The sequence below is a fragment of the Erigeron canadensis genome, chromosome 4, assembly GCF_010389155.1.
Source record: "Erigeron canadensis isolate Cc75 chromosome 4, C_canadensis_v1, whole genome shotgun sequence".
NCBI classification, from domain to species: Eukaryota; Viridiplantae; Streptophyta; class Magnoliopsida; order Asterales; family Asteraceae; genus Erigeron; species Erigeron canadensis.
In genome coordinates, this window is record NC_057764.1 from 36385759 (window position 1) to 36398487 (window position 12729).

The following is a 12729-nucleotide window of genomic DNA, read 5'->3' on the forward strand; positions in this document are numbered from 1 at the left end:
AAACTCAAGTAAATCATATATGTTATATCAAGTGTTATATAACACAAATAAAAATATTTACAGTTAAAATTAAAAGAGAAAGACTCAAAAAGTCAAACTAAGTCAAACTAGTACGTAATAGAGTTTAGACGAAAAACCCGATAGCTAGGCGCTAGTATTGGTGGCTGACATGGACCAATAAGGATACGATAACTCACGTGGCTCAGCACGGGCCTGAAATTCGATTTCACTGGGCCCTACCTTCTCCTTTCATCTTTCTTTCTCATTTACTTTCAACAAAACAAGTCAATTTAATCAATCAATCAATAAAAAAAAAAATCTCTTTTCACCGTCTTATCAATGGAAGACGGATCCACCGGCGGCATAGTTCAGGCAGTTAAATCTCACCTCAAAACCGCTTCCACCGAACCGGAATCCGCCGCCGGAAAACCTCTCGAAGTCGAACCGATTGATAAAGAGCTATTATGTCCGATATGTATGCAAATAATAAAAGACGCATTTCTGACGTCATGCGGACATAGTTTTTGTTATATGTGTATAATAACTCACCTTGATAATAAGTCTGATTGCCCTTGCTGTGCTTCTTCACTTACTACTAAACAGCTTTATCCTAATTTCCTCCTTGATAAGGTTCATTTTTAATTTTTAACTTTATCTCATACTTATATCTATATCTATATGTATATATTGTTAGGTCTTTTGTTTTGTATATATTGAGTATGTTATGTAAGGATTAGAATGCCTAAAATGAAATTGATGAATTGTACTATTGTATATTGATTATTATTTTTAAGGAGTACAAGTTAGGTCAACTGCATTTATTTATTTGTGTGCAGGTACTATGTGGTTAATTACTGTACTGGATTATTATTTGTACTTTGTTTCTAGGCTGTACTTTGCTTCTTTTACAGTTATTTACCTTGAATAACATTATTCCCTTTTATTAGTGTCAAACTTAAAATTTTCGTCTTTTTTATAAGACCATTTCGTATAATAGAACCGTCCATTGAGGTTAAATTCTGTGTACCTGGTTATGAAGTGACATTAGTTAGCTTACGATGATGATTTGACACAATTACCTAAAACACTTTGCGATTGGTCACTCAATATCAAGGCTTAGAAGCTAATTGATGTTCGTTGTATCTTGGTTGTCAAGATTCTACTATATTTGCTGGTTTTCGGGTTACAAAATTGTTAACAAAAGAGAAGTTTTTAAGGTTTGATGGCTATTGAGGTAATGGGAAGACAAGGGAAAAGTGAAATGAACTTTGTTGTTCCAAAGTTGGATTGCAACTATTGATTTTGGTGTGAGTTGAGTGCATTACTTTTATGTAGTTGATGTGATTTGTGGTACATCAAGGGTTGATGAAGGATGATGGTAAGTTTTTTTGAACTAACGTAAAACAAATTGATTGGTGTGTCTAAAAGTATTTCTAATAACAAGATTGAGAGTACGTGTGAAAGTAAAGATAAAAGAGAAAAAAATGTCGATGTTTAGGACTTCGAATGGTTTTAGGCGTATGTGCGTGGCACATTTATTATTACTTGCAGTGTAAAAGGCAGTTGATGCTATAAAATGGGAGCATAATAAATTTTGTTAGGTGGTGTAGTGACCTTAATGATGCGCTAATTGGACGTGCCAATTAAATTTAACGGAAGGGATGCTACTTTCTTAAATAGTGTGTTATACTATATGGAAATGGTGCAGGCACTCATGTGTAGGTAAAGGAAGCCTCAATTAGTGAATGCTGAGCTGTATGTCACGTATGGGTAGGAATAAGCTAAGAAAATAAAATAGATAGTCGTAGCTATGATACAACAGATGAGATATTGATTAGAATAAATAATAGTAGATAACAACTAAACAAATGAAGTGGTCACACTGAATATAACTGGTATATAGTTTGTCCAATTGCGTTTTATCTTAATTAATGAAGAGACGATTTTGGGAATATAGGACTTGTTAGAGGCCTGCTTATTAGTGTAAGTGCCTGTACTTGGCTTTAGCTAAATATGTGTGGTTGTAAACGTTCATAACAGGATCAGATAACCACTTGATTTATTGATTCAGTTATATTTAGAACTATGTATGAGACTATGAGCACAGTTCTAGTTATATTGGTCGTCTTTTTGCTAGCTAAAATCTGGTCATCCAAACATAATTGGTAGTTATTGAGCTGCATCATCTTATATCTTGCGACCCTTTTATTCCAACATGATTAGTACCTTGAAAGACTTTAATTCAAAATGCAGCTTATTGTTAAAGGTTTATCTGTACCAAATGTAGCTTTTGAAGAAAACTTCTGCTTCTCAAGTATCGAAAAGTGCTTCACCGTTGGAACAGTTTCGCCAAGCATTACTCCAGGTAAGTGCTTCGTTAAGAAGTATGATCACTTTGTCAAATGTTTTTTAATGAGATATATCTAAAGGAATATGTTACTGTTGTGACTTTAGGAATGTTGCTACTTTTCATTCCCACTTCATTTAGGCATTATTATAACATGATGTCAAAATGACAATAAGCCTCATTAATGAAACAAAGAAACTCCTTGTCATTACTGTTTTTCTTTACTGCTATATGATCCTATGGAAGTTATTTGCACATATAAGCATTGAATTGTATCAATTAAATAGATGGTATCTGTAAGGCAACTGAGTACAAATGTAGCTTCATCTATTTTGTGTAATAACAGTGCAAGAATAGAAGCATAGAGTATTATATGAAAATATTTAATGGATTATTGATATGAATCTCTCTATCAAAGGTGATTTAATGTCTTAATGCAACAATTTATATTCACTGGTCTATCTAAGCCCTTGTGCACTTCATTTTGTAGAACTGCTATTGTGACACTCTTTGTGATAATTAGACAGGGTTATGAAGTGTCAGTAAAGGAACTCGATACACTATTATCAACGCTTACTGAGAAGAAAAGAAAATTGGAGCAGGAAGAGGCCGAGAGAAATATGCAAAATCTTCTCGATTTCCTTCAATGCTTAAGAAAAAAGAAAATTGACGAACTTAATGAGGTTTGTCTCATGACATAATTATGTACACTTTCAAGTGTTAACTATCTTTAGTTAAATAGATTTGTCAAATCTATGAATATTCGATCACATTGACCAATCAAAAGTTTTTTCCAGGTGCAAACTGATGTTCAGTATATCAAAGAGGACATTAGTTTGGTGGAGAGGCGTAGGATTGAGTTATATAGAGCGCGTGATAGATATTTGATGAAAATGCAGGCGCCTGGTGGTGAATTAACGGGGTCAAAATCTTGGTCTTCTTCATCAATAGATCAAGACAATAGTAACTTTATGTTTGCGTCTGTGAAAGCACATGGAGGAGTTCCCATGCTCACAGGTAATATGCAGTATCCGAATGCAGATGGGAAATCTCAAGCTAGTTCACTTGGAACCCAGAGGAAAGAAGCTTCTAGTGGATTAAGTTCACAACATACAAGTCAATCAAGTCTTTCCGTTATACGGAAAAAACGAGTTCAGTCTCAGGTTGGTTGTTATACTCGTATTTAGTAATCACTATACTTTCTTGTGTGAAGATGATCAATGCCTTCATTGCATGTTGTATTCCCCTCCTGTATTTCAACAATCTTTTTCAATTATCTTTTAAAATGACAAAACTTGACACTTTTGGGCTGATACCTTTGATTATTAGGAGCAACCCATCTGCTAAGGCAAAGTACCTTTTTTAATTTCTATTGATTGAGTTTTAATTGCTGCCAGAGTAGTGCTGAAAATCGAAATTGGAAATAGCATTAATTGGTATGTTTTAGAAAGTTAATAGAGAATGGGATAATTAATCAACACCAAGATTTTGCCATTTTGGTAGGATTAAAGTGGTTTAGACCATTGTTTAAAATTGTATACCTCATAGATGCATACTAGCCAAACTGACCCAAATAATATCGTTATTGAAAATAAAGAAATTTTTTATGAAACACCAACTTTGGCAATCCTTTGAAGAATTTCTGTACGGATACGACAATTTTCGGATAATTTTCAGCCCATTTGTTGTAAATACGAACTTTCGTTTGAATATTTACAAAACTATGAAAACCGGTGTCAAAGACAATAGTCTTGGGTTGTATGGACAAAGTCGGTGTTACAAACACCGGTCTTAGTTTACATTGTCTTCACTTTTATGACAAAGCCGGGTGTCTCAGACACCGGTCTTCACTTTTATGACAAAGCCGGTCTTGTGGACACCGGTCCTCAACAGAGTTTCACACCTGTTTTTTACACCCACCAAATGTTTTTTACATTGTACTTTACTTCTATGAGTGAAAGTACCCTCGCGTTGCGATGGTGAGGGTGATAGGTCATAAAGTGTGATAGGTCATAGAAGGTGATAAGTCATAAAGTGTGATAGCCAAATGCCTTAGCCATACGGGCTCCTCCCTCGGATTTAAAAATTTGCCGAAAGTATATCGAATGACATCTCTAATGAAAGAGCATGAAATTTTAAGAACACCCATATAATTTTTATAATTTATCGATGTACAGAATCTAAGATAAAAGATTTTGAATGAAGTAGAGGAATAAAATGATTTTATAGAGGAAAGAGAAAAAAAACATAGTGGTTGAGATTTGAGGAGAGAGAGAAAAATGAGTTGTTGAGATTTCTTCTAAGGGTATTATGAATAAGTGACAGGGGTATTTTTGGGTTTTCAACCACTTAAAGTTGAAAAAATGGAGGGAGCAAATTGCTTTATAATGTAGTAGAGATAAGCATTACATCCTCACATGCTTTTGGTTTTAGTGATTGTAAATTTCAAGCTGTGCGTGACTTTTCTGTCTTTTCATAGTGAGAGTTTGATTATGTAGTTGAGTGACAAACAGAAAGAGAAGTTTTTAGAGGATTTTAACTACTGAAATGTGTTTGTAAGTTGGTAAAGAGTATTTTGATGTGAGTTGTTGGGTTTATAGGTATGAAAGACTAAAAGTGAGAACAAAGTAAGGAGTATGTGCATTTATTTTTGATTATATTGAGTTTGTATCCATTGCCTGCTGTATAGGTGTTTCTTTCAAGACTCTCGCGTGGTAATATTTGGCTGAGGATAAGTGTATGGTTTTCTTTTACGTTGCCACGTGTATGTGTATCAATTTAAAGAATCAAAGTTCATGTTGTCGATAAAACGAAATCCATGTCCTATTAAAAAAAAAGTTTTGGGGCCGGTGTCTAAGACACCGGCTTTGGTAGAATTCGAATGTAGAGCGGCCTCTAAGGCACCAGCTTTGTCATAAAAGTAAGCTAAGACCGGTGTTTGTAACACCGGCTTTGTTCATAAAACCCAAGAGACACCGGTTTTCGTAGTTTTGCAAATTTTCAAACGAAAGTTCGTATTTACACCAAATGGGCTGAAAATTGTCGTATCTGTACATAAAGTTCTCTTTTGAGAGGTGGTCATCTCCCTTAGTGACACGCAGTGCAACTATTATTCAGTAATCAAATAAAGCATACTTTGTTTAATCACAGTCCGTTTTCTACCCAATCATGAGTATATTATCATTGGCTATTTTGATTATGCAAATGAGCCTTTCCCCAATGATTCCTGTATAAATGTAAATAACACAACTCTGATTCATACCTAACCTTTTAGAGTTTTCAACCATCATTGTTAGTTACCAAAAGTCTATCAGGAGGAAGTCTCAGCATTTGATTTTGATTCTGATATTGCTAATGTCTGTTTCCATTTACTTCGCATACATCAAAACTGATATTACATTTTACTCATTAACACCCATTGGGCATTGGCTATGGAATCTCCGTTTCAGTCGATAATATTATTAATTGAAACACAAAATTGAATAAATAGTAAAGTGGTCATCCATATGTGTAACATGTGTATTAAGTTTCTACTGTTTCATCATTATCTGCAGTTCAATGACCTGCAACAATGTTACTTGCAAAAGCGACGACAGTTTGTGAGCCCAGTACAAAACCATGATAAAGTAGATGTTGACCTCGTGCAAAGGGAAGGTTATAGTTCAGGCCTGTCAGATTTTCAATCTGTACTGTCTACCTTTACCCAATACAGGTATCTATGATAGTACTACATTTCCATGTCTGAGTAAGAGCTTTGAATGTACCACTAATGTTTCATGTTGGATCTTTTTTCTCAAACAGTCGACTAAGGGTGATTGCAGAACTAAAGCATGGTGACCTTTTTAATTCAGCCAACATTATATCTAGGTATAATTGGCTTTATTTTGTTTTTTGATATATCTCTACTTGTGCTCTGAAATATACATCCTTTGATCCTTGGATAGCATGTAGTAAATAAAGAACTTGGTTATACGGAGTAATACACTAAAATGTGCTTTATCTTTACCATAGCATTGAGTTTGATCGTGATGACGAAATGTTTGCTACTGCTGGGGTTTCGAGACGAATAAAGGTTTTTGACTTCTCAACGGTGAGTTTCTTCTTTCTTAGTAGGGTGAAAATGCAAATTACTGCTTAAGTGTTTGTATGTTATGATTGAAACAAAACTTGATCCAATGGTCAAAAAGTTATTACGCATCTTGATGATTATTTAGCACTTACCAAAAAGCTTTTGGCCGCTACAACATTTTTTTTTAATGATATGACTCATGATGGTTAATCTCTTCTAGTTTAAAAATGTGAAGTAGCGGTTTCATGTTTGTCTTCCTGACTGACATGATAATTTACTTTTAGGTTGTTAATGAACCTCCGGAAGCACACTGCCCTGTGGTGGAGATTCCTACACGATCAAAGCTTAGTTGCTTGAGCTGGAACAAGCATGCTAAAAACCATATAGCTAGTAGTGATTATGAAGGAACAGTTATTGTCTGGGACGTTAATACTCGGCAGGTAATTCAATACTGGTCACTAATGATTTCCAGCTCTTTACAAAATTTTGCATGTGTCATGTTGCCTGCACTCTTAAATATTAGTGTGTTAAGTGTTAGAAAGCAATGCAACCTCTTTTAAGAGTTCTATTGATTATTTTGTTAATTTGACACATTCAGAGTTTGATGGAGTACGAAGAGCATGAAAAACGGGTTTGGAGTGTTGACTTTTCACGCATAGAACCGTCAATGCTTGTATCGGGTAGTGATGATTGTAAGGTATTATTACATCATATTTCTCATTATAATCTTTGCCATTTTACCCATTTTCATTGTCTTAAGTATTCTTTTTTAATGATCTGTATTAGAAACATAGTAGTCATTGGGCCTGTTTGTTTGTTGTTCCTTTAAGTGAAGAATTGCTGCTCCACTCATATGATCCTTCTGTTTGGAGCACAAAGTTTAATAAGCAAATAAGTTGAAACTGTAACCATGTTTAGAAAACCAGACCGGCCTGTTTCACTTGTCCGACCATGAACTGGACCCATGGGTGGGTTTTTGTCACCAGTCTAGTTTTTTGTTAATTTCTCAAATCTGTGTTAAAATCATGCGGACAGGTTTCAAACTAATGACATCCTGTATGAGGGACAACATGCATGGGCCAACCAAAGCCAACTAATCTTGATGTTATAACTTGATCTGTAATATGTATGTATCTTAACTTACCGCTATATCTGTCAAAAATAGTTATAATAAAAGGAACAGGTTTCGAACCTGTCACCTAGAATAGGGAGTATTGCACCAAAACCAGTAAAGCCAAGTGCTTATGCTAATGTTTCAACTATTTACTATATATCTATTTACTGTTTCATTTATATTAATAAGCCCTGGTATTTCCGGTCAAGTTGGACTGGTTGAAACTTGAACCAGTCCCTTGTCCGGTTTGATGTCTTGTCTGGTTTATAAACCTTGCCTGTAACTATTAAACTCCTATTCAGAACTATAAGAACAGTATCGTATTAATAATTTCACAAAATCTGCGTAAACAAAAAGATCATAAGTAATAACACTCAAAAAACAAGGTGCTTTCTATTTTACTTATGATAGATTTCTTCTTGAATCTGAGCTCACAGGTGAAAGTTTGGTGCACAAGGCAAGAATCAAGTGCTATTAACATTGATATGAAGGCAAACATATGCTGTGTCAAATACAATCCTGGGTCCAGCACTCATATTGCGGTAATTTTGTTTGCTTTTCTAAGTAAACAAAAAAGATATATAATTTTGTTTGACTTCATGGGTGCTCGTAATTTAATTTGGAACAAACTTGGGGATATGCAGGTTGGCTCAGTTGACCATCATATCCATTATTATGATTTAAGGAACACCAGGCATCCTATACATATCTTTAGTGGCCACCAAAAAACTGTTTCATATGTGAAGTTCCTTTCCAATGATGAACTTGCCTCTGCATCTACAGACAGTACCTTACGCTTATGGGACGTGAAGCGAAATCTTCCTGTGAGCTACTTTTTCAGCTGATTTTTTCCACTTGGTTTATTCTTGGTTTTGTATATTAAACTCTGTATATCATACTTTATGCACAACTTCTACAGCTTCGTACCTTCAGAGGTCACACAAATGAGAAGAACTTTGTGGGTCTTTCAGTAAACAATGACTTTCTTGCCTGTGGCAGTGAAACCAATGAAGTATATAGCTATCACAAGGTAAAATTCAGTGCATGTTTGTCCAACTTTTACGAAGTTTTTTGGAAATTTAACCAGCTTTATACATGTGACATCTATATACTTTTACCCCAGCCCTTAAAAACCACAGGAGGATATGTCTCAACTTATGATGCCAGGATTAGTACTTTTTGCAGACAACATATTCTCGTGAAACTTGCAATGTTTGAGTTGACATAGTTTTAGAATAATGTTTAGTATTTGTCAAAAATATAAAACACGCTTCAAGAATTATAAAGAGGGATATTCTGTACCGAAGCAAATGTCGACAAGTTACTTACCATGAAAATCATGCAGTGATTGGTTAATTTAGTTTGCTAAAGAATCAGGGTATGGACTTATTGTAGCTGAAACTTTCAAAGTTTAATACTTCCTACAAAATAAGGGCACATTGTCTATTGAGAGTGTTAAACTATTTGTCATGTTTCAAAAAGAAAAAAAAATGATACCTGGACCCTATTAATTAATGATATCAACATGCTGTAATGAAGACATGAATAGAGACTTAAGTTTAGTTATGGATATTTCTCGATAAAGAAATTGTTGTATTTGTTATGGGACAGGAAGGTATAGAACTTAGATGTTGGTCTATATGATCACAACTTTGTCGGATGAACAATAGTAACAGAAATTTTATGGTGTTTCAGGCAATATCAAAGCCTTTAACATGGCATAGATTTGGTACACCTAACGTGGAGGATAGCGACGATGATGCAGGATCACACTTTATTAGTGCTGTTTGCTGGAAGAGTGACAGTCCCACAATGTTAGCTGCTAACAGTCTGGGCACCATCAAAGTCCTAGTTCTTGCAGCATAGATCTTGACCCTGGCTTTAATTCGTAAATACCTGGAGGCCATGACTGGATCGGTATCGGATATGGACATTGAAAAGCAAATAAAATATATTCGGCTTAATGCTTTTCATCTGTACATACTCAGTTCATCTATAGGAAGAGAATAGTTGGTAGGAACTAGAAACCATTTTGATTGTAATCTATTAAAGAATTTTGGCTCCACAGTCTGGAATTCTGTAGGTTATTGGGGCATATGGTTTTGCTGAAAACAATAAAATTTGTTGACATGGTTGCCCGATTTTTCTCGCTTTATGTATTTAAAACAAGCCTGTAATCATACCAAACATGATGGTATTATAGTACCCATTGTTTGTAAAGCTGGCAGCACGTTAATTACTTTTTGCATGAAATAGAATAATTTTATCTGTCAAGTTTGGTTGTGAATATGCTGTTACTCGCTTCGTATTAGCAATGTTATCCTACGCCTTTTATGCTTGTGTTAGAATGATTACGGTTTAGATCGATTTTAGATTTCTTTTTTCTTGAATTTTTATGTTTAAATTATTTTAGAGTAATCAATTAAGTAAAGTATATGCGTTGGTTTACAATCATTTTATATGGGGAAAACAAGAGAGCATTGAATGTGCAGATTGTATAACACTTAAAAACGTACAGTTAACTAGTATTGTTAGACTGGGCTAAATGATGGTATGGAAGCAAATGGATTTTTGGTATAGAAAACATCAGTTCATTACTTTCTGCATTACAATTCTAGCTATCAACTGGAAGTTCTGTGTTTATGGCTTTATGTATATGTCTTTGATATACCTTGTGATGTGTTCGTTAGTTTGGTTGCAGAATGCAGAAATCTGAGCACACATGTATGTTTGGTAATGGATTGGAGCTTAAAACTTTCTCCTTTGACAATTAAGCTGTTTCTGCATCACTGTCCTTTGTTTTATAACAGTTTTCATCTCGAACTCCCTTTTGATGATATTGATTGCATGAAGTAATATTGGTCAAGAAGCATAAGAAATCACGAATGTTAGTTAAACGAGGGTGCTTTGAAAAAAACAATAAAGTTTCATTTCAAGAGATCATACAACAAATGATACGCTTTTGGTCACACTCCAAGATATATTAAGCACACCAAACCAATTAAGAAAGCTAGGTAGAAAAAATATGTTACAATGCAATACCAATAAGACTGGTAAAGCAATGTTAAATAAAAAAAAGGAAAAATATATGTAAATCTTTGCTTTGTAACACATGACATTAAGCTGTTGCAGCAGGACCGGAAGTGACATATGCTTCTGCTGCTTTCATGGCTTCAAACCTCGGCTCTTTTGCCTGGAACTTCAAGCCAGCATATAACTTCATGTAGTCATCAAATACAAATTTTGGATAAGCCTGTTCATTCGCTGCTTGTTCTTTCACCAATGCTTTAGCCGGATAGATCACAGCATCATTACCAGGATTGTAAAAAGATGCAATCGACATTCGTGCTCCATCAGTCTGAGCAATAACTCTGTGCATCACACTCTTGTACTTCCCATTGGTGATCACCTGCAATATTACATTCATAAGATATAAACATCTAGAGTACTTTCATTTAGAGTATATTAATTTTATAACTCTTCTTTATGACTTTGATTCTTTGGTTTTACCTCAATCTGGTCACCAAGGTTGATAACAATGGAATGGCGAAGAGGTGGAACATCGATCCATTCACCGTCCTTAAGGAGCTGAAGGCCACTGACTTTATCATCTTGGAACAGCAAGATGATGCCACCAGCATCGGTATGTGCTCTAAGACCCTTGATCAAATCCGGGGTGGGGCATGGTGGGTAGTTGCTAACTTTGGTTCCAAAGTTTGGAGCTTTTGATCCCTTGAATGCTTTCTTAAGGTATCCTTTCTCCAATCCAAGATTCTCACATAGCAAGTCTAAAAGGTCCTCTGCTAGCTTTTCGAGTTTACCAGCAAAATCCCTCATTAATTCCCTGCAATAATAATCATCACATAAAACAAAAATATATAGTTATTAGCATTATATAGACAAATTCCGTTTACATAGCAAGTATATGTTATTTAATTATATGTTTAATTACCTGTATTGATCATCAAGATCAGGGATTTCAGAGATGTTAGAGGTGGGGAGATGGCGCATGAAGAAAGTGCTTTCCCAGTCCATATTGTTTACTTCTGTCTTAACACCTTCTAATGCTTTGGCTGCCACCATTTCTTTGAACCTAACCTCCATGCACTTCTTGTAATGCCCTTTTGTCATTCTTTCTACGGTGTCCAGTAGCTCATGTGAAATCCCATGGTTCACTAACTACACATACATACGATATTTAGCTAGGATGATCGATCAGTATGTAATTAAGTGCAAAGCTAAGTTCGTGACAAACTACTTTTTATAACCAAGATATTTAGGGTCGATGCTTTGAGCATTAATCTTAAACACTTTGGGCGGCTTTTGACCTGTATGTTTAACCTATTGTACGTACGTAGAAGGAAGCTAGAGCAACCCAACTTATAGCAAACAGATCGAAATTCCAGCTCGTATAAAATACAAAGAAATATATGTATACTATATATACCTCAAAGAATCCCCAGTTTTCACAAGCATCCTTAATCTTGTTCATGGTGGCTCCTCTCTCTTCACCATTGAGCTTCTCCATGTTGATCAAAGGGAAGTTCTCCATATCTTTGTTTATGAATTATGTGTAATAATATATATTGATCTTTTCTTCTATATGTATATATGTGAAAGTGTGTTTTTGTGATTACTTATGAAGAATGTGGAATGTTTGGCTTCCTATTTATAGGAGGTTCATGTAAGTTATGATACAAGTAAGACAAAGTAGATCGAGATGCATTGCATGCTCGCTAGTGTAAGCATTTGAAGCACTAAAAGTTTGACTTATATGTGTGCGCGCGGCATATCTAACATGACCAATTTTCTTTTCTTGACTAGTCGAATGACATTTAAAAATTCATATAACCTTGTACATATATATATAGACCATTCCATTTTTAATTAGTCCGGCCCACGTACTCTTCTTTCCTTGTTAATCACATTGTTAATGAATTAAATTATATATATTCTCGTCCTAAAATCTTGAACTTCAGCTCAAGTACTTATTTAAGTCGTGTTATAATTTGTAATAATTCAAACCTCTTTTCTTGTTGGCAAATTTTTAAAATTTATGTCTGCTTTTCCACGATATATACATTTTCAAACTAGCCTATTCTTATCACTAAACTACCTGAATGGCGAATGCATGTATGGAATAGTAGTTAGTAATGATGTTTGTTAATCGGAAGGTAATTTGCACATTCTCAAAAGTAA

The 12729-nt window shown here is 34.8% G+C and overlaps 2 protein-coding genes across 2 annotated transcripts; one reads left to right on the forward strand and one right to left on the reverse strand.

Annotated features, from left to right (window-relative positions):
* The first annotated feature begins 298 nt into the window (after nt 1-298).
* LOC122595583 (E3 ubiquitin-protein ligase COP1-like) lies at nt 299-9750 on the forward strand. Its single transcript, XM_043767968.1, has 13 exons — nt 299-630; nt 2288-2365; nt 2875-3030; nt 3145-3510; nt 5902-6059; nt 6149-6214; nt 6359-6437; nt 6701-6856; nt 7015-7113; nt 7968-8072; nt 8175-8354; nt 8450-8560; nt 9226-9750. Exons 1-13 carry the CDS (start codon nt 340-342, stop codon nt 9394-9396), a joined length of 2016 nt encoding a protein of 671 aa, XP_043623903.1. The 5' UTR covers nt 299-339; the 3' UTR covers nt 9397-9750.
* Nucleotides 9751-10436: 686 nt separating this feature from the next.
* On the reverse strand, nt 10437-12155 carry LOC122596311 (1-aminocyclopropane-1-carboxylate oxidase 3-like). Its single transcript, XM_043768860.1, has 4 exons — nt 11978-12155; nt 11483-11709; nt 11041-11374; nt 10437-10939 (listed from the first exon to the last, which is right to left on the reverse strand). Exons 1-4 carry the CDS (start codon nt 12080-12082, stop codon nt 10649-10651), a joined length of 957 nt encoding a protein of 318 aa, XP_043624795.1. The 5' UTR covers nt 12083-12155; the 3' UTR covers nt 10437-10648.
* Nucleotides 12156-12729: the final 574 nt, after the last annotated feature.

Excerpts from the sequence above, each read along its gene's own strand:
- LOC122596311 (XM_043768860.1), bottom strand. The coding sequence starts at position 12,082 with ATGGAGAACTTCCCTTTGATCAACATGGAGAAGCTCAATGGTGAAGAG. Across the intron at positions 11,375-11,482 it reads GATCTTGATGATCAATACAG|GGAATTAATGAGGGATTTTG; the intron begins GTAATTAAACAT and ends TTATTATTGCAG. Across the intron at positions 10,940-11,040 it reads ACCTTGGTGACCAGATTGAG|GTGATCACCAATGGGAAGTA; the intron begins GTAAAACCAAAG and ends GTAATATTGCAG.
- LOC122595583 (XM_043767968.1), top strand. The coding sequence starts at position 340 with ATGGAAGACGGATCCACCGGCGGCATAGTTCAGGCAGTTAAATCTCAC. Across the intron at positions 6,438-6,700 it reads AGGTTTTTGACTTCTCAACG|GTTGTTAATGAACCTCCGGA; the intron begins GTGAGTTTCTTC and ends ATTTACTTTTAG. Across the intron at positions 8,355-8,449 it reads ACGTGAAGCGAAATCTTCCT|CTTCGTACCTTCAGAGGTCA; the intron begins GTGAGCTACTTT and ends CAACTTCTACAG.